The sequence below is a fragment of the Helicoverpa armigera genome, chromosome 24 (genome assembly GCF_030705265.1).
Source record: "Helicoverpa armigera isolate CAAS_96S chromosome 24, ASM3070526v1, whole genome shotgun sequence".
Classification (NCBI taxonomy): Eukaryota; Metazoa; Arthropoda; class Insecta; order Lepidoptera; family Noctuidae; genus Helicoverpa; species Helicoverpa armigera.
This window is the reverse complement of record NC_087143.1, coordinates 8,020,465-8,042,238: the sequence shown is the minus strand read 5'-3', so window position 1 is coordinate 8,042,238 and position 21,774 is coordinate 8,020,465. Positions and strand designations below refer to the sequence as shown.

Sequence of the window (21,774 nt, the reverse complement as noted above, 5' to 3'; positions counted from 1 at the left end):
ATTCGGATTTGGTGGAGATAAAAGATACGGATACATTCAAAAAGACGATTAGTCTGCAAGGTGAACAGAACACATTCAATTTAATAAATAATAATGGCGGCTGTTCTCTTTAACGTGTATCTAGGTTAACAACCGTCTGATGAATAGTAAACACTATTTAATCTTCAGACTAAATAAGGATTTAAAACGTTTTAGACATCGGATTAACTGCTGTACCACAGATTACTACGTAATTTGTCGGGCATTGGGTAACTGGTTTGAGGAGGTCAGATACGCAGTCGCTCCTTGTAACACACTGGTACTCAGCTGCATCCGGTTAAACTGAAACCCGACACCAACATAGTTGGGAGAAGGCTAGGTAGATATCATCATCATTATCCTCCTGCCCTTATCCCAATTTTATTTTGTTTCGGCGCAGTATGTTTTCTCCTTTCATACTCTTCTATCTGCCGTCATCTTGCAAGTAAGTAAACTAGGCAAGGTAGATAATGATGATATAATTTTTGAAAACTACTCACATAAAAATATGATATCCCGTGTCATAAGGCGTATTATCTCCAGCAGTTTGGCAGTGGTCGACGGCGACGTTGGGCGCGTGGGGTGCGCACGCGGTGACGTCACACATCGCCGCGCCGAGCCGCGCCGCGCCGCGAGCGCCGCACGACGCCGGCACGCATACACCCCATACTAGCTCATTCGAGGGCAGACCCGATGGTGTCGGGGACTGGGGGAAATACAACAAGCCTTATAGTGACCTATAGTGAAAACAAAAACCTCAGTCTTGAGCAGTCGGTTAAAAAGAAAGAAGTCTGTTTCAAACCCTGACTCGGCCACAATCATTTTTCCCAACTATTTTGGAATCGGCTTCCAATCTAACTGGATGCAGCTGAGTATCAGTGTTTTACATAGAGCAACTGCCTATCTGACCTAAAACCAGATACCCGGGCAAGTCGAAACTCCTTGGTACGACAGGTTGTCAGTCTTTGTCGCTTCTGAATGCTTTTAACGCCTGACAAATATGTTCGAATGGCAGATGGGATCCAAAAATGTAGCCTTCCGGAACATGGAAGAGCTCGTCATGACAAATGTCAACTACCTTCGATCTGCGATGTTTTGACTTAGTCATGAGCTTTTCTCTGATTCGATACTGTATGTCTATTTATACTGTATCTACTCACATTGAGATACTCTTCCACAGAGCCATAAGGATCATAGTCAGACACAGTCCTCTTGTGATCAGTGAGCGTGAGTCTCGCGACGCAGTACTTGGTCCTGAAGTGAGGATGTGTGCGCAGCCAGGGCGGCTTCAGGCACTGGTCGAAGTTACCGAAGTTCGTCAGCGAACCGAACAGGTTCCCAGTGGCTACTGTGTTGGCGTTCCAAACTGGAATGTAAAATGGGAGGTGCTAATTTAGGTTTATTAAAAAAACAGAAAATAGGAATTCTCGTAACGATGAGTCCATAATACAGACTTTAAGTTTGTACAAAATATCTATACAAACTCAATGTTGTAATCTCAATTTTCTCTGCGATGAACAGGTGTATCAATTTCCAACTTCATAGCTTCTCTATAATTTTAGTGTGATAAAGATAACAGTGTGATACTTACTCCAAGAAGCCCACAGCGTATGGTTCTTGACATTGTGCAAGAGTGTGAGCGTGCTCAGCAAGCATGGCGCCTCCTCACGCTCCCAGGAGTCTCGCTGCAGTCGCTGCATCAGCGCGTCTATTGACGAGCCCCACTGCGCCAGCTGTGGTGAGGAGTTTGATGATACACTCGCTGTAAGTGCTGGAACAAATAATAATGACGATAGTGTTTGGAGTTAAAAGTCGTACGTTCGTTATGAATTCTTGCCGACGGCTGCGACTGGCAACCGCACATGTCGCGACTGCATGAAATCTACTGGTCTCCAAGAGAGTCAGCAAACTGGGGTGGAGCCCACCAGGACCAAAGCCTGCCGGGTCTGCGGGATTGTTCGAAAGAGTTACCGCGGCCCTGGTATATAAAAGGCCTACGAAAGAAAATGATGGATTTTAGTCAGTAAGAGTCTGACACTCTCTCGCCGTTGCTAACCCACAGCGGGAGGAGTCATAAGATGATTTCCCATCAAAAAAAAGCTCCACTACTGGTTTGTATGTATTTACATGAAACCCGTTTGGATAATATATACATATATGGTATGTATAGCAGCACGTGTAGCCGTTATCAGATATCGATGTTAGAGATTTGACATCTGACATCGAACCTGCTACTGGTAATTAGACAAAGAAAATTATGCTAACAATGTAAAACAATAACTGTTTTGAAACGTAGCAAGTTAGTAGGTTTCCTAAAACTAACTAGACTCCTCAAAATCAGCAAAATATACTTATGTCTACAGTGGGTTTAGTCATATTTTGAGGCCTTTGGGCTACAGCCTTTTCAAAATTTCATGAGAAGAAACACTTTTAGCTATCAGGGTTTCACCCGCGTTCAGGGGTACTTCTTTGCCCGCGGATAAAATATACCAAAAGTGCACTCTGTAAACTAAACTGTCAGACGACATTTGTCCCGATGGTCATGGGATGAAGCCCAAACCAACTATCGGTGGACTAAAACTTTGTAGTGTGCGGATACTCTTACAAATTATTTAAAAACAGTCAATGGCCGTTAATTAGTGCATACAAAAGAATGTTGAATGAATTTTAAACATTTTTGCATTATTTATGGACATTTTATTTTTAACTGACTTTAAAAATAAAGGGCCTTGATATTGTACAACTTTTGAGACCTTCGCATAAAAGTAAGGGGTATAAGGAAGAGGTTTGTATTCGTCCCAAACAAAAGATTAAAATCCAGTTTTTATTGCTTGCTATTGTATTGTCATCATCCGCCTAGCCTTTTCCTAACTATGTTGGGGTCAACTTCTAGTAGGCATAACCGGATGCAGGTGAGTACCAGTGATTTACAAGGAACGACTGCGTATCTGACCTCCTTAACGTAGTTACCCGGGCAACCCAATACACTTTGGTAAGACTATAACGTTATAAGACTTGGGTACTGGCTTCAAACCACCTGTGATAACTGCCAAAGATGTTCAAATGACAGCCGGGACCTACAGTTTACCGTGTCCTCCGAAACACAGCCATTGGTGTCCAAGATACTAAAGAAAGTACATACAAACTTACAAAATAGCATTGGTACTTGTGTTACCCGAAATTGAACCCACACTCATACTTTAGAAACTGGTTCAATATTTTTAAGGTTTTGTAAGGTTGTAAGATTTATTTTGATTTTTTTTATTGTTAAGTCGATGTAAAATACAGAACCAATCCCTCAAGTATATAAGAGTGTTGGTTCTATGAAGTTACTGGGTTGATAAGGTCAGATACGCAGTTGCTCCTTGTAAAACACTGGTACTCAGCGGTATCCAGCTAGATTTTAAGTTGATGAATTTCGGGACTACTTGGTCCACCCGGATAAAAAATTGCTTACAATTCAATTTCAAACAATTTTTTCAAGCACTGAAACACTGAGTTTTTACCGAACAAACACTTCAGCTTCATAATATTAATATACATAGTATAAATACAACTTACCGAATAAAATAAAAATAGTATACAAACGCCACATATTGATATATGTTTTTGTTGTAAATCTTCGTATATGTCTTTACCAGACCACTGAACTATAATGTCCCGAATTTTTGGGAGGCGAAAGCGGACCAAAGCCAAAACACTGAAGCCCTTTTGAGTCACTTCAATGCAATGTTTACACTTTTTTTAAATACCGACTTCAAAAGGAGGAGGGTATTTAGAATCCTGCTTATCCCTAGACGACTGGCCTCGAAATAAACAGTGCAATTGTGAATACTTGATGTTAATATTCATGTTTAAGAGATAATTTATTTATACCTAGTACACGGAGGACAAAATGACTAGCGGAGGTGCCATAACGGAAAATCTTCTGAGAAAGTAGCGCGCCAAAATGCGGGTGTGCGGGGGACGAGGAACGTTACTGTCTTCGCCCTTATACGCCTTCTTTGGACACGATCATTTTTGGTAATATAAATAATCGTTGACAGATGTGTTAAAGAACCCGAACGCTTCGTTGGTTCACTCGTAACTGATCGTTTTGGTCATGCCTGCATTATGGCATCTCCGCTCATCTTTCCTTATTCCGTGCTAGTAGCACTTAGTACGCGTAGACAAGACCTTTTAACTATAGACCGTAGCATTGTGTAGATAGGAAGATATTTTTTTATAGAATATCCGTTAAATAACCCTTTCTGGAGAATTTTTAAATGACTGAACCCTTTAAGGTGAAAATTAGAAGGGAGATACCTTAGACCCGGGAGAAGGACATAGGATAGTTTTTGTCGCCATCCAGCTACGGGAATCAGTTGGGTGCGATTAAATAATTAACATTAAGAACAATGAGTGTAATAGTAAAGATTTAATATCAGTGACTTTTTGATTACATTTTAATATTCCTCAAAAACGATAAATACAATACAAAGATTTAATGGCTCTGGCATCGAGTCTTTGAATGCACAATATTTAATTCAATTCACTACATTTTTTATTGATTAATTTGTATATAGAGTTTATTATGTGTTTCTTTAATTTAATTTGTGTAAAACCTTACGAGGCTGGCATAACGCAGCAGCGTTTAAGCCTCTAAAAATAAAAGATTAAAAAAAAAAAAAGATTTTTTTTCTTTTCAATGGAAAGCCCTAGAAGTAATGTTTGGCTAATTGCAGAACTTAATAAGAACTAATCATAGAACAAAGGTGAACATCAAGGGTTGCCAATTACACCGCTATTGTAAGTAGGTGCAGTTAATATTATAAAGCTACAGTTTGTTTGCTTGAACGCGCTAATCTCAGGCACTACTGGTTCGTTTTGAAAAATTCTTTCAGTGTTAAATAGCCCATTTATCGAGGAAGGCTATATATAGGCTACTTATAATCCGGGCTCTTGTAGAGATTCCCACGGGGTGCGTGTGAAACCGCTAGCAGAAGCTAGTGATGCAATGTATGTATTGCAATATTTATCAAAAGTATGTAACAAAGTTGAAACTTCAGTAAGTACTGCTGGCACTAGAATACACTCCATAGCAAGTATCGTTTTCTACGATCAGTGCGGTGCATCTAAAAATAATAATTAAAAATTGGACAGATTTGTAAGATGTAGGTGTATATGAAAGGTCCATGGACAAGACCTTGCTCTTGACCAGTTTTCATTCAGTCAAAAATTCAATTTATACTCTGCGAGTCGACGTTATTTATAAATTGTTTACTTGAGGAAGCTTGACAGATACAAAAACAAAAATAAAATAAGATACTGCACTCACTATTTATATATTGATAAAATACATGATCTTTATATGTAGTAGCAGCAACCCAGTTACCTGACAACCCAATACCCTAGGTAAGACTGGTTATCAGACTTACTGGCTTCCTATCCTACTGACAGCCTCGACTTTCGTAACAATTAAAATTGCAGGCAAATCCGCGCTCAAAAGAAATATCGAACAATAAGAAACGCTCGAATAGACCCTTGAGATAAATCCTTAAGACCTTGATTGTCTCCCCCTCACCCCGCATAACCCCTCCTGTTTTCATCTCAGCTCTTAACTAACAATTTGTAGCCAATCATATGGGTGTATGAGCTTGAAACAATGTATCAAGATTGTTTGCTTTGTGATAGGGTTTTTAACCGACTTTCAAGAAGAGGGGATCCGCGTTTTGTGTAGGTAAAGTCGACGATTTGTGTAAGAATTTACTTGGATTAAGTTTTTTGTTATTTCAATCTATACTTATTTTACAAAGCTAAAGAGTTTCTTGGCTTTATGGCTAAAAGAATCGGTTAAAAAAAGAATCGGTCCAGTATTAGGTAGCTAAGATTCGCTCTTGAAAATAAACATATTCTTCAGCTTTGTAATTATTTTAGTATAGATATATCTTACTGCTTTCCAACCTTTGGTTTTTTTTTTACTTTAAAGAAGTAATATGAACTCGAAAAGCGCCTAAGAAAAAAATCGATTCATTTTGCAATTGAGAGTCTTGCTATCTAAATAACTTTAGGAGTTTTACGAGTAACTTGGACCAGTTGGACTGTTGGACTTTGAACCAAACTAACGGCATCTCATTATGAGTATCAAATGATCTCTTACCGGTTAATATTTTTAGGGTTCCGTACTTAAAGGGTAAAACGGGACCCTACTACTAAGTCTCCACTGTCTGTATGTATGTCTATCTGTCACCAGGCTATAGGTATGTATCATTTACATGATTTTTAAGGAGTTGTCATGTTGTGAACCGTGATTGTTGCCGCCGTTGTAACAAATACTGAAAACCAGAATAACATAACTAAGCAGGTAGTTCATGGACCTCCCATATAACACACACGTTTTTTTGCCTTTCTATGTAAATATATGTGTTGGTACGAAACCCGTTGTGTGCGTGTCCGACTCGCACTTGGCCATTTTTATCTTGTTTATGTATCTTTGTACCCAAGAACGTCTATTATGCCTAAGGCGTTACCCATAAAAAATACTCTGAATGATTCATTCTGAATTGAATATAAATTATGTAAATTAAGTGATTTATTGCAAAACGTAACTGTCTTATCACAATGACTATGGATTTTTTTGCATCAGATTAAGAGCAAAAAGTTACGATTCTATTTACTTGGTGTCTTGGCAATATATCATCTGCCTGGCCATTTTCTTAAATGCCGGGATTGGCTTCTAGTCTAACTGGATTGTTTACATGGAGTGACTGCCTATCTGACCTCTTCAACACAGTTACCAGGACAACAGGAGAATACCTTGACTGTTAAGAAGCTACACTATCCCTGGACAACAAATTTTTCGAGTAATATTATTAGCAAAAATAACGTCCGAGCCGATTTCTGGCCGTCGAGGCTGCTCTCATACAAGGAAATCTGCCAACTGCGCAGGCCATATTATAGTGCACAAGCATTTGCGCAGACACAGGTGCACTCACTATTCCTTCACTCTCATAGCCCGATGAGATGGAATTCCGAAACACCCGGAGAGTAAGGGAAGTTTTCATGGGACACGAGTGAAACCGTGAAAAAAGCTAGTATAAAATAAAACCGTTTAAGCGCAATTCATACACGTGCCTAAAGGATTCCGTACATTATTTATGTAAAACAACAGTCACAGACGGTCGATGCTCTATCGTAAATATGTCGAATAGAAAAACAATACAATATACATTTGCATATAAAAAAAACATGTTCTATTAGAATAGCCATTTACGGAGATTTGTCCACCTGCGAAGTTATAGCCATTTTCCCGCGGTTTTACTCGCGTCCTGTAGAAACTTCTGCTCGTACCGGGATAAAATATAACCTATGTTACTCGCAGATAATGTAGCTTTCTAATAGTGAAAGAATATTTTAAATCGTTGCAGTAGTTTTCGAGTTTAACCATTACAAACAAACGAACAAAAAGACAAATTTTCCTTATAATATTAGTGTAAAATAACTCGTTTTTTTAGAAGCAAATTTTTTGAATTTTTAATATATTGTTGGGATAACGGCTTTGGAATACCAGCTAAGCAGAAGTGATACAGATGTCAGTCTAGTAAGACTACATAAAAAAATATACAGTTTCGTGCAAAAGTGATATTCTAATATATGTATAAAAGGGCCAATAAATTAATTTTAGTGAACCCTAAAAATTATATTAATCATTCCATGTTGTTTTTATAGTAATCAATTTTTATTGGGTAGTTGGTATATATTCGGAAAATAATAAAGGTAGTTGTTTGTATAAATATTATTAGTAGGTATTCGATTTTTATGGGACATTCACGTGATTGTAGTGGTCTTGGAAAGTGCATTGGTAGTGTCAAAAGATGTGGTTCATTTGTTATATTTTGGTTTTATTTGGTAAGTTTGATTGATTTTTTATTAATTTGATTTTTATTTCTTTGGCAATTTTCATTAAATAAATTAATATTAAAATAAATTCATTTATTCAATTAAAATTCCCTAAAAAAATGGTGAAGGGTTTTAGGGCTGAATGGGTTTTTCGTGTCAATTTTCAAAATGTTGCTTTTAATTAAATAATTTGAATCTTTACGAAAAGTATAGTTATCGGTCGATTACATCGGTTGCTGCATTTTATGTAGCGAGTTCGATTCCGCACGATTTTATTATAATTTTAATTCGCATGTGTGATTTACCTTTGCAAACGCACTCACGACAATCGAAACATTTGACATTCGAAAAGAGCTGATTCATCACTCTAATTTGAATAAACGTTTTTGAGTTCAAGACGTGGTGTAAGGCCCGGTTCCCACTACGCCGGACCGGCAGATCTGCCGCGCCGGTAAATCTGCCGGAAGGGCTAGTGGCTGTACAATTTATATGAAGCTATTCACATTATCCCGGGTCCGGCATTTTTGCCGAGCCCGGCATTTTTACCGAGCGTTTTGTCACTACGAATTGCCGGCAGAACGACCGGGCCCGGAGTAATGTGAACGAGTTTGTGCCGGTATCTGTCCCCCGCTCGCCCCGCTCGTGCTCCCCTCGCCCCGCCCGTGTTCCACTCACGTCATTCGGCTCGCATTTTCTGGTAAAAGTAGACGTTTAGCATGGATATTCAAGCAGAAACTTTAATTACGCTTGTCCAAGAGAGACCTGTTCTGTGGGATAAGACCGAAGACGTCTATAAAGACAAAAACTTAAAGTTAGCAGCATGGCGTGAAGTATGTTTAATACTGAAACCAAACTTCGATGAACTGGATGAAAAAGAAAGAAAACAGTACGGTGAGTTTTTAATGTTTTATTGATAAAATGTAAATGCATTGATAAATTTTATTTTATAGCTGCTGCCTGCCACGGAACGGAACCAATATCCGAAACAAAATAATTAGTAAATGATGTCCGTATAGCGTTGGCATTAGGGCCACCTCGACTTGACACATTCCGATTCATGGGTGTCGTTTCTTGTTCTTGTCTATGTTCTATATTTTGGTAACTTTCAAAATTTATACCATCTTTTTCTCTTACAAAATTATGTAAGACTGTACAAGCTTTAATTACTTGAATTGCTGTGTCTACGTTCAGATCTATAGCTCGATGGATTATTCGCCACTTATTTGCCAGAATACCAAAAGCGCACTCAACATACCTTCTTGCTCGACTTAGTCTATAGTTAAAAATCTTTTATCAGTATTCAAATGTGTACCTCCATATGGACGTAGGAGATTAGGTGTTAAAGCAAAGCCTTCATCGCCAATAAGTATAAACGGTAATTCTTCGTGCAAGTTTTCATGAAGCGGTCTAGGCTTTGGTACATTTAAAGTACCATCATTGATCTTTTGCCAAAATGTACTATCCTTTAATATAGTAGAATCGCATTCCTTGCCATATGAGCCCACACTAATAAAAATAAATCGGTACTCTGAATCGACAACTGCCATTAATACAAAAGAATAATACTCCTTGTAATTAAAGAACATAGAACCACTCTTGGCTGGTTTCAAAATTCTGATATGTTTGCCATCTACTGCTCCAAGACAGTGAGGAAAGTTGGCTTTTCTTTCGAATCCTGAAACGATGTCCTCCCATTCTCTCTCAGTATCAGGCAGCTTAAGGAAATCTGTCTTTAGGTTTTCCCAAATGACGTGGGTCATTTCTTTTATTAGTTTACTTATTGTCGAAACGCCTACTCTGTATGAGTAATGTATTTCTTTGAATGAACATCCTGAAGCTAAATATCTGAAAAAAAAAGTATTTTTTGTTAATACATTATTACTTTATACGTCACCAAGAAACAAATTGTATTGTTTTATGATATTTTTTTATTGATTTCAGGAAAACAGGTTTCAACTAAATGGAATAATATACGAGATTCGTGGCTTAAGACAGTAAAGAAACAAAAGATGAGTCTAAATCTGGATCTTCGGCCAAAAAGACACGAAATTATTTATATCACGAGCAATTAATGTTTTTGAAAAAAGTCTCCGAACCTCGACCACCACATGAGTCAGTTTCAAAAAAAGCAAGAACCGAGACTGAAGTAGGCATGGAATCAGATTTTCGTTCACCTTTAATTAAAGATAAAAGAAAAATTGATAATAAAGAGGTAAATGACAGGATGGTAAAGTTTTGGACTCCAGAATAAACCCAGAAAAGGAAAACCATCATCTGTCTTTCTTCAAAGGCATTATACCAATCTTGAACACTTTAACTATCGAAGAGACTTTAGAATTTCAAGCTAGCGTCATGACAATGTTGCAAAAAATTAAAAGTAGGAATAATGAGAGACCAAATTACGGACATTGGCGTGATTCATATAATCAGATGACCGGACCAGATCAGTATTCTGGATACTACACACATAATAGCGTCAATCAACAGGCAACACCTACGCAAGATCAACACCACCCTGGATACTCTACGCAATATAATAGTAGCAATCAACAGGCAACAACATCTATACCATCAACTTCATCTCAGTCATCGAATCCGATTCCAGCTTCGCCATCAGCATCTAGTAATCATTCCATACATTCCCAAGACTCAGATTACTTAGATTTTGAAGGGTTTTAAGTTTGAGTACAAATAAATACATAAATAAGTTATTTGCATTTTAATTCATAATGATTATCAAATACATACACCCTCCCACACACACACATTATATATATTCACATTCATCAAACAAACATACATAGCAAACATTCATTCATTAATTCAGTCTTAAGTAGGTACCTACGTCAAAACTATTATTACGCAATCTAGTGCATAAAATAATCTTACCTTAGACATATGGCTAATCTTTGTTCTGGGCAAATACATTCTCTGAAACTTGTATCTCGTACTCTTATGTCTAGTCGTCCCAGTAAATCGTCAAAAGTGGTTGCTGTCATTCGAAAATAATTGAAGAACTTTGATTCGTCTCTTCTAAGTTCACCCATTAATGTTTCAAATGTTCCAAGTGAAAATCTTTCCCGTAAAATAGGGTGTACCCAATGTTTTCTTTTATTTTGCCTTCTATTAAGATACCACCACAACACAACAATTTCGTCGTCCATTGTGCGCGCAGGTCCAAATTCAACTGAGGTAAGTACTTGACTGTCTGAATTTCTTCCGGGATCCGATGTAATGTGAACACTCTGTCCGGTGTCCGGTTTCCGGCAGGTCTGCCGGTCCGGCGTAGTGGGACTAAGAAGTAAAATTTTAACAAATTGTAAGATGAAGCCTTTAGATTTTTTCAATAAAATACCTATTATTAAAAAAAAAATCAGATTAAGAACGATTTGAAAAATTACTCCAGCGTTCCTCACATTCATTAAGTCCATTATTTTTTGTCCTGGTGCACATAGTAGTTACACCACTGGCTTCCACCAGCAAAAGAATATGTTAATGACGACCTATTCGGAAGGTCAGGAGAAAAAACCCTTGTGTGTATTTTCTTGCGTTGTCTAGGACTGGATACCGTCTTTACCCAACTGTTTTAAGATTAGAAGAGTTATGTATTTCGCACATTCTTGTTTACCAAGCCCTTTCATTCAACTGCCTAAAGAGAGCCTCTCTAGATATAGCCGAGGCACTTGAATAAAATATAATGCTTATTTTATGACGCATAATGACTATGATTTAATTTTTTTTCTATACATAAAGTAAATGATTCAGCAAATTTTGTATTCACTAGCTGTTTCTCACGGTTTTACTTACGTCCCGGGGAATTTCTTGTGGTATCTGGATAAAATACAGCCTATGTTGATCGGGAAAACCTGAGCCGTGAGGGAAGTAGTTTCCCTACTCGAAAAAGTACTCAAACATAACTCAAAACAGTTAAAGCAATTTAGCCTAGCCTTATAACCTTTCTTAGGCTCTAAACTATTTTAAATGTGCCAAAATTTTGTCAATAACGGTTTCGAGGTTTTGGTGCGAAAGGCAGACCTGCTTGTTTATATTATTGCTTATAGGATTTAGTTTGATTAGGCTTATTAATCAGTATGAAGATGAATGGTAGTACGCACATTACAACGAACAGGAGTCCGGCCTGTATTAAATTGACTGAAAAGTTTGATTGGCTTAATGATTCAAAATAAGCTGTCAGCCTACCATTGTCAAAGAAGTCAACAACCATTTAGTGTACTAGAGCCATCGATATATATGTACTACGTACTAGATAGAACGTTCCGAACAAAAAGCTTACCACACTGAACTGCAGTGCAGACTATGCAGTGCCCAAAATGGCAAATCAGAGCGATTTTGATGCCTGCGTCAGATGGATGTCTATGAAACGACAATTATAAAATAGAAAATACATATCAAGGTATAAACTTACACATATAAACTATTCGAGAGTCAAGTTAGTAAAATTACACGCTGTTCATGCTATTACAACGCTTGTATATCATACTTTTCATTTATAATTCAATTTTACAAATATGCATTAATTTGTTCCCGCCCGCCATCTTAAATTATGGATTAAGAAAATCGTGCAGAAACAGATGTGCCATAAAACTGGCAGTAGGTAAAATATCAATGAAAACAGACTTCACTTTGTCATGGTATGTTCTTACTTTCAAGAAAAAATAATTAAATTCGCGAAAATTTGTGATAGCCCTCTTAAGAAAAAAAAACATCGTAATTAATATTAAAAACTCTAAAAATAAGTTCCTGGTTTTAATATATTACATGATTTTGCATTCAATTAGATATAAATAAACTTTTTGATATATTACATGATTTTGAATTCACTTAGATATAAACTTTTTGAGTAATGAAAAATGTAGGCAAAATACGAGCGACACTTCAGCAATTAACATCAATGAGGATGACTACATGTCACAATACGTCAACGAGATGTCAACAGACGACATAAGCGGGTAAATTATTTGTATGGATGTTCTTGTCTATCGCTAGAATATATGTCAATGACTAGAGCTCAACCTAGGAGTATCTAGGAACCATCCCCACTCCCAGTGGGGGGATAATTCATAACCAGCCATTTGAGATTGAGGAAATTAAAATAAACTCAGATATTAGGGCATATGTACTTGGTTAGTAAAGTTACTCATATTAAAGCCTTTACAGCCCAAGTATTCATTTTATAGCAAACTTTTAATTTTCATTTGTTACAGCCAGTGTATCATCAGACTCGTCACCACAGCTGGCGCAGTGGGGCTCGTCAATAGACGCGCTGATGCAGCGACTGCAGCGAGACTCCTGGGAGCGCGAGGAAGCGCCATGCTTGCAGCACACGCTCACACTCTTGCACAATGTCAAGAACCATACGCTGTGGGCTTCTTGGAGTAAGTCCAATACATAATAAATAAGATTTTTGTGGCTAAGTAATAGATGCAAGGGCCGATCGATCGAGTCTTATGGCTCAGCAACTTCTTTTGTTTGTTTGAACTTATATTTTTGTCTGTTTTCATGGGTGGTTAGAAGTCGGATAGTCTGACAACCAAGGGGAAAAATTGTACCTTTTCATAAAGTTAGTGGTTTGTTTTAGGTATCAGATAAACAGTAGATTCTGAAAAAGACTAAAGTTAGACTGAAAGCTAACTAAACCAACTATTAATATTGGAAAAGGCTAGGCTAACAATAACATGCCTGTAATCTTAATAGATTTAGTCACTATTTACATAAAATGCAAATGACATGAATTTTGTATTTAAATCGCAAAAGAGCTTGATTTGCAATATATATTTTATTCATAAACTAGTCAAAAATCTAATTAAAGTACTTTAAAGAACTCGCGAAATGATAAAACGTAGGCTTGTTTGAGAGAGGTATAATGGTATTCTGATTTTATGTTTTGTCAAAATTATTGTACTTTAATCATTTCCTTATTTTTATAGTTTTTTGATGACTTGGCATGTTTGGGTTGTGATTGAGCATTAAATTATGGTATGAAGCTGGTTCAAATCAAAAACAGCATCAAAACGTTTAAAACAATAATTAATTCCTTTATTTAAAAAATACATACCACTTCTTCTTCCCAGCAAAAACACATAGGAAGTAGAGAAGGGTGGCCGTTTTGGGGGCTGTCTTTTGTAAATTTTTGACGTTCGAAAAGTGCTGTTTTGCAGCCAAGCTTAAATAAACGATTTTTGATTTCATAGTACAGGACACGGCAGTTACGGCCTATCTCGCTTTTCCGACTGAATTTGTTGCGAAGGTACCTGACAGTCTGCTAGACTGTCATCTAGAATTATGTTATCTCTAGCTGGTATGTTGTATGTTAACTTGAACGTGCCTGATCTAAGAAACTAAAGAACCAATTTGAAACATTCTTCAGTGTTCATCATCTCTCCCGAGCCTTTTCTCAACTATGTGGGGGTCGGCTTCCAGTCTCACTAGATAAATTAGATAATCAGAGAGTTAGATAATCTATTCATCGAGAGAAGCTGTATTCTACTTTTACTGTTCTTTTTTAAATATTAAGGCTTATTTTCCAGTTTGGAACGCCAACACGGTGGCCACTGGGAACCTGTTCGGCTCGCTGACGAACTTCGGTAACTTCGACCAGTGCCTGAAGCCGCCCTGGCTGCGCACACATCCTCACTTCAGGACCAAGTACTGCGTCGCGAGACTCACGCTCACTGAGCACAAGAAGACTGCACCTCAGTATGATCCTTATGGATCTGTGGAAGAGTATTTAAATGTGAGTATAGCATCACACGGGGCTGCGGAATTGTTCGAAAGAGTTACCACGGAACGGGTACATAAAGGGCTTAAGAACGAACATGGTATGTTTTAGTTAGGAAGAGTCTGATACGCCCTCACGCTGCCCTCTTAGCGGGAAGGGTCTTTTGATGATTTCCCGTCACAAAAAAACAACAATAAAAAATCGTGCTGGTGAGCGCAGGGTGGGATATATTTTATCTTCGAAGATGCTGCTGCCCATCTTTGAGCAAGGCATTTAATATCTCACTTGGTGCTGTATGAGTATATCTATATATCGTCATCAATTCTCTAGCCCTTGCTCCAATTTCTTATCTATTATTCAAGAGAATATTGGCCTTACTACAAAAACTTAAACACCTATTTTACACTTGTCTAAAAAAATTGTGGCTGCAAAATGAACCATATGTCAACGTCATAATTTGTCATTTTTTTAGACAAGTCTTAAACTGACGTTTAAAAGTTTTTGTTGTAAGACGGTATGAATTTAAGAAACGTTTAAAAACCTTACGCATTTACAAGAATGTTAACTTTTTTAAACTTAGCAGATACGTACGAGGAAATAAGTTAAATAGGTATATTTTAGCAGATACGAGGAAAAAGGTTAAACATATTTTTAAAAATCTACATAATATAAAATGAAAAACACGTGACTCCTATTTGGTAAATATCACGTTTTCGAACTGTCAATCTGATTTTTATTATTATATAAGGAATCATTCTGATGACCATAATGTTGGCTCATAATGTTGGCTCTTTGTTATATTTTCATCAATAGCTCATTTTCAGGTTTTTGAATTCACATAACTGTGTATTCGGAACAATCTGTGGGGTCATTGAACTCGGCATATAAACAACAATATACCTCCTACTAGTTTTGGTCTATATTGTCCTATATTAATGGCCAGACGTATTTTGTCTTCAAAAGAAGGGCAGACGAAATATAATGAAAGCTTTTGTTTTTGGAAATCTGTGTCAATAATAACTAGCATTTTCCCCTACGTCTCGTGGGTACTATTCTTCGCACTCGGATAAAAAGAAGTCTTATATGAATGGACTAATATGTAAGAGAAGTAGTAGATCAATTACTTGCTTCAAATCATTACGTTACTTCCTCTGATTCAAAAAAACAATTATACTCTGCAGCTTTATAATTTTGAGTAAAGATGATTAGGTAAGGAAAGGAATAAAAAAAATATGCGTTTTTGTTTGTCAAAATCTTGGGTGTAAAGAAAAATCAACCTTACTGTTACTGTTACAGCCTTTTTATAGTCCCACTGCTTTGCTGCGGCCTCCTCTCACACAGAGAAAGATTGAGCATGAATCATCACGCTTGCTCAATGCGGGTTGATGATTTCAGACTTTATAGTCCAGGTCCAAATTAACCTTATCACTGTCGAAATAAAGTCAATTTTCCCCCAGTCTCCGACACCATCGGGTCTGCCATCGAATGAGCTAGTATGGGGTGTATGCGTGCCGGCGTCGTGCGGCGCTCGCGGCGCGGCGCGGCTCGGCGCGGCGATGTGTGACGTCACCGCGTGCGCACCCCGCGCGCCCAACGTCACGGTCGACCACTGCCAAACTGCTGGAGAAAGTACGCCGTATACTGCTGGATTCTATGTCTTTATGTGAGTACATTTATTTACTTTAAGACCATGTTTGGTATAAGGAAGCAAGACACTTTATGCTAAAGCTTCGAAAATTTACTCGCGTACTGATTGACTTTCGACTTATGGATCAAAAACGTACTTGCAACTTTTGCAGAGATTTAAAAACTGTAACGACATAGTTATTTAATTGTTACTGTAGACGTTTTATCTTACAAAAGCTGGTAATCCAATCTTATGAGCATAAAATGGTCCGCTTTCGTGAGTCAAAATGTCTGTAGAAAATATAACATTGATATTTAAACGATGTCATTATGTAGTATATCAATATCGATAAGTGTTGTTGCTTTATCTTGCAGAACAATATTAGTGTTGGCTATACTCACAGCTGTGGTTTCAACATTTTATCTAATGCAAACACCTACTGATGACGATCAAACTTCAGTATGTTTGGATGATGATCCCTGTCTGCGTAAGTTGATTGTTTTTTTTTATTCTTCATCTGATGCATTAAACCGTGGTTCATTATCATTTGCCTTATTTATTGTTAAACTACTGAGCATAAGCCTCTTCGCATACGGGAAGAGAATGAACGTCAATCACCACGCTTGCTCAAGAATAATTGGTAATTTCAGATTTAAAAATCCACGTTTCCTCAAGCTGATTTCCTTTCACCTTTGTTCAGTCATTGGTGTTCAAGATAAACTTAGAAAGAACATATAACATATTTACGTTCGTACGGTTACATAAGTACTTGCTTAATCTGAAATCGAACCCTCACATCTATGCTTCAGAGGCTGATGCTTAAACCAATAGACGATTAGGTATCACCTAAAGAAACTAAATTAGGTAATAGTCTAACCCAATAATTAAATATTCCAGAAACAATAATAACAGAATCCTTCGACATCAGAAGGAATTACGCAGACTTGGTGAAGGAGAACAAGCATGAGATACGAATATTGAACGGGATACGGTTCATAGTGGCGACGGCTGTCATAGCTATACATGAACTGTTCTATGCTTTGATGCTGGGATTTGTTAATACTAGAGACTTTAATACGGTGAGTTTTGAAATCTTAAACTGAAAACTTAGTGGAGGCTGTTATTTTTTATTTTTTATGGAGTTATAGTTGTTATTTTTTATGGACCCTGGTCTGCAATAAAGTTCTTATTATTATTATAAACTTTTCTTCTTTAGAGGGAGGACGGTTTGATTGTGACGTTTTGGTGGTCGAAAAAAACTAGCTGTTCCCCAGTTTTCAATCGCCTTGCTAGGGGAATATTTTTGTCATACCCTGATATAAGTTTCTCAGACTCCAGATAACCTTTTTTGGAGACTGGGAATAGGTTCAAGGTTATCTGAATATCTTTAATTTAAATCGGTTCATCATTCGAAGTGACAGTTATAATAATATAAGCAAGGATGTCCAAATTGACTTATGAATGACTGAATGTACTTAAATGTGGAGTAAAATGTTTTATATTGTTTTCAGGCTATTGAAGGTCCAACAGGCTTTCTTCTTCATGCAGATGTGGTGGTTGATACGTTCTTCGCGATGTCTGGTCTACTGTATATAAAAGGTCTTTTGGCTAACTCGTACAAAAATCAAAATCTCTTCGTTGTATTGTGGAAGCGTTATGTGAGGTAAGTGTTTGTATTTTTAGTGAAATTGAACTATCAAAGACCCTTCCTCCTTTTTGAATAAATTCATTATAGAACTTCTTACTACTACTTTACCGTTTGAAATCTTATGGGAGTCCTATGTGTTTTAAGTTGGTGGTAACTTTTTTGAATAATGGGGATGGTTTTACAAAAAATAACCCAAAAGTCATGATGTCTTATGGTCTCTTAAATGCTATAATTATTTTCTTCCTTTCCATATACTTGAACTAATTTAGCATCTGTTTTCAGATTAATAGGAGCATTTTCAGTGGTAATATTCTACTTGTGTTCGGTGTCAGACTTTACGGGGTCTGGTCCCCACTGGTCTCAGTTCAGTCAGTTCGAGCCAGAAGTCTGTCGCAGGACTTGGAGGAAGAGTCTGCTCATGCTTAGCACTAGAGTGGATGATATGGTAAGTACCTACGTATAAAGTTTGGTACAGAAATATGATATGCATAGGTTTTAATTTGTTGTCCTTAGCGAGTTTCTGTTTGTTTCGCAATTACAATGAAAACTTCAGAACAAATCATGTCTAAACGTCTTTGATTTTTGGAGTAGTTTTGTTAAGAAAAGATGACCAGAAAACTGAAAGTCGTAATATTGCAATAAGCTAATACTTGGGGGTGCAATTTGAAAACGAACGAATGTTGGAAGCCACGTGTCATTTGTCACAGAATGGAAATGCTGTCGCGAGTCGAGCGTGTATGTCGATTATCTCGGAAATATTTTCACGTATTCCTATACTGTCGACTGTTGTCGCATTGACCTCGTGCGGCTGTCGAAAGGGCAGGCAGCTTTAGAATAACGGAAAATATGGAAAAATTCAAACCATTTACACCTCCGTAATAGCTGTGCATGTCCAAAAATATGAATAAAAGTCTTACCATTTCAAAGGTGTAAGTTTACCACAATTTATCCATTATTCTATTTTTTTACATTGTCTAGTGTGATCTGGTTACCTGGTACATACCATGTGACTACCAGCTCGGGATACTGGCGACAGTTCTCTTCTACTTCTACAAGAAGGACAGGAGACTGGGTCTAGCTGCCTTCGGAACCTCTGCAGTCTTGTCTCTGATCATACCAGGAGTTCTGACGTATTGGTACCGGTTACCTGTAGTGCATTTTGCTAATGTTGGGTAAGATTTTGTTCTCTATTTTAATCATTTGAGCTTGAGATTTTATTAATAGTCTTTTTTTTTAAATGACTTTGAGACCTCTTGTACAGATTAATAGCCACATCTGCTCAAAGCTCAATGTAGACCAAAGGGACAGCCATTAAATTTGATAGTATCATAGCCAAGCTAACAGAAATCAAATAAAATCTACTAACTCCAGCAGAACTTAATAAAAACTCATTCTACGGCTGAAGTTTGGCGGGCTCAAAGTTAGCCGATATGCTTTGTAGTAAACAATATCCCAAAGATGAATTATGCATCCAAAACTTCAGACTATGAACGTAGCCAAATAGGTGATTTCAGAGTTTGTCTTATTTCAGCAAATGGTACCTCACATACCGTGACTACTGGGAAGTAAGCTTCACCTACATGGCGAGCTACAGTCGTGCTGGTGCTTACCTCGTCGGCGTTGCCATGGGCTACCTCATGACTCTGTACAAACCTGACGATTATAGGAAGACTGTATCTCAGGTGAGTTGTGAACATCATGTGCAAAGTCTTTACTTACACAAATATATCATCTACTTAAAGTGTAACTGAATGCAGCGGAATACAGTGTTCTACATGGAATGTCTGCCTATTTGACCTATTGAACCTATGAGATTGATGATACCCCCCTATAACACTGGATGTCAGAAATACTATTTCTAACTACCCTGTAAAATGGATTGCTTCTGTAGGTTACCTGGAACTTGTTGATATTAAATTACTTTGCCAAGAGTAGCTTTACCTTTGATCGTTCAACCCATGCGGCTGTTAGGCGCAAACTCCACAAAAGAAGCGCGTAGCGAAGAAATTTTAAAACAACCTCAATAGTTTTCATCTTCATCATTATTCTTGAGTAGTAATAGACCCTCAGCCAACTAGATAATAGCGAGTACCTTGTCCTATTAATTTAGATCTGTTTATTTTACTTCTTACAGTTCTGGTCATTACTAGGTGTAGCAGTATCTCTCATATCAATGGTGTCCGTGTTCTCACTGGGCTGGTACTACTTACTGAAGGAGTATGAGCCTTTAGAAGCGGCCGTGGTGGCAGCTACGAACAGGGTTGTTTGGGCGACGGCTATCTGCTGTATTATTGGACTTTGTGAATATGGGACTGTTCGTGAGTATATTGTTGGATAAAGAAATAATTTAATGTATCTGCCTATTAATTGATCAACCTATAGAACAGGGGGGCTAACTTGCTTAGCCCTACGAGTGAAGGGTTGTGCAGACAATTCACATCTAAAGTAATTGTTTTGACTGGTTGGCCTCTTTTAGCAATAACTTTATTATTGTCTGTGTGCTGTCTTTAGTTTACTACCTACTGAAATTCGGCTACATATCTGGATATGTTCCATTTAAGTTTTTTGAGATTAGTTAGATGGCACTTATGTTTCCGTGTGGGTGTTCCATGTTGCTCTTCTCATCACTGTCACTGTGATAGACCTTAAAATGGCCTACAAGATACATACAGCTTCTGGCATGTTTTTAATTTTGTATTTATTTCCAGCTTTTATCCCGGATCTACTAAGCTTACCAATATTCACGCCACTAAGCCGTCTCTCCTACGGTATATACATGATACATCCTCTGCTCATACAGCGGAGGATCTTCGCTAAACGAGGACCTATGACGTTTGATGCGCTTGCTATGGTATGTTATTATGACATTAGACTTTTAATAAGGAAAACTAGGTTTACAAAATGATTTCCCTATTTTGCCATTTGGATTATCGCTTTTTGACTTTGAAAAAGTAATTTTGAGCTTGTTGTCTTTCATGAGAAGGTGGTATTCAAATCATTGCAAAAATATGTAATTTAATATGTGGTTTTGATCTGATGCCTTGAGGACTTTTTTTGGGCTAGCACCCAAACTATCAACAAATAACTGTAATTTGGTTCGACATTAATCATAATGTAACATCTTCTACTTTCGATGTTTCATCTCAATGTAATCATTTATGTTTTCTTTTGTTTCTAGGTTACAGATACGTTTGGAGACCTGACATTGGCGACAGGTCTCAGTTTCGCGATGTGGCTGTTCATTGAAGCTCCGTTTATTAATTTGTGCAATCATCTGATCTTTAACAAGTGAGTTTACCATTTTCACTTCTTGATATTTATTAATATAATTACTGCTTATTTCAAATTTATTTTTATTTATCACTCTCTATATTCGTACTGCTGTTTTCTGCGGTTCCACCAGTATCTCGAGGGAACTACTCTCTGTACCCGTATTAAAAGTAATCTGACGAAGCCTTAGGCATATAAATCATATTAGCGTAACAGCAAATCGTAGTCTAGAGTCTAGACAACCTGTGCATCTAAATCGGTTTAGCAATTTAAGCGTACAAGCAATTAAGGATAACAATGCGGGCGTTATTCAAATAATTCTACTTAATAATTTTTATAATAGGTATTTATACTCATTTTCTTCTTTCAGGTCAAAGAGCATACCAAGTGAAGTCATAAAGCAAAATGGTAATCACTACCAAAATGGAGAAGTTAAAACTAAATTATTATAATATTAGAATGTTTATGATGATTGTGTGGTTTTAAATTTATGTTTACCCTTAAGTCGGTTGTGTAAGTAAAGAGTATCAATGTATCCTATTAAGTTATATCTAGTCTTTTGTGAATAAATGAATAATTATCTAATGGATTTTT

At 37.2% G+C, this 21,774-nt stretch overlaps 2 protein-coding genes and 1 long non-coding RNA gene across 3 annotated transcripts; 1 reads left to right on the top strand and 2 right to left on the bottom strand.

Moving 5' to 3' along the window:
- Positions 1 to 514: 514 nt before the first annotated feature.
- Positions 515 to 2,394, bottom strand: LOC135118591 (uncharacterized). The gene is made up of 4 exons (XM_064041005.1): positions 2,370 to 2,394; positions 1,610 to 1,789; positions 1,179 to 1,384; positions 515 to 724 (listed from the first exon to the last, which is right to left on the bottom strand). Exons 1-4 carry the CDS (start codon positions 2,392 to 2,394, stop codon positions 515 to 517), a joined length of 621 nt encoding a protein of 206 aa, XP_063897075.1.
- A 5,193-nt stretch (positions 2,395 to 7,587) lies between these two features.
- On the top strand, positions 7,588 to 21,689 carry LOC110371153 (nose resistant to fluoxetine protein 6). The gene is made up of 14 exons (XM_064041259.1): positions 7,588 to 7,905; positions 13,122 to 13,292; positions 14,445 to 14,650; positions 16,093 to 16,298; positions 16,637 to 16,749; positions 17,160 to 17,341; positions 17,774 to 17,925; positions 18,193 to 18,355; positions 18,889 to 19,082; positions 19,442 to 19,592; positions 20,045 to 20,228; positions 20,619 to 20,761; positions 21,089 to 21,198; positions 21,551 to 21,689. The coding sequence occupies exons 1-14, from the start codon at positions 7,872 to 7,874 to the stop codon at positions 21,630 to 21,632; spliced, it is 2,091 nt and encodes a 696-aa protein (XP_063897329.1). The 5' UTR covers positions 7,588 to 7,871; the 3' UTR covers positions 21,633 to 21,689.
- Positions 8,789 to 11,278, bottom strand: LOC126053981 (uncharacterized). Its single transcript, XR_010277702.1, has 2 exons — positions 10,786 to 11,278; positions 8,789 to 9,741 (listed from the first exon to the last, which is right to left on the bottom strand). It is a non-coding gene; the product is annotated as an uncharacterized LOC126053981 (long non-coding RNA).
- Positions 21,690 to 21,774: the final 85 nt, after the last annotated feature.

Bases quoted from the DNA above. Each gene is read 5' to 3' on its own strand.
- LOC135118591 (XM_064041005.1), bottom strand. From the start codon at position 2,394: ATGACTAAACCCACTGTAGACATAA. The intron at 1,790-2,369 runs GTATATTTTGCT...TATTTGTTCCAG, and splicing joins TAAACCCACTGTAGACATAA to CACTTACAGCGAGTGTATCA. The intron at 725-1,178 runs GTGAGTAGATAC...TATTTCCCCCAG, and splicing joins CTGTGGAAGAGTATCTCAAT to TCCCCGACACCATCGGGTCT.
- LOC110371153 (XM_064041259.1), top strand. From the start codon at position 7,872: ATGTGGTTCATTTGTTATATTTTGGTTTTATTTG. The intron at 14,651-16,092 runs GTGAGTATAGCA...ATTTTCCCCCAG, and splicing joins CTGTGGAAGAGTATTTAAAT to TCTCCGACACCATCGGGTCT. The intron at 16,299-16,636 runs GTGAGTACATTT...TTTATCTTGCAG, and splicing joins GCTGGATTCTATGTCTTTAT to AACAATATTAGTGTTGGCTA.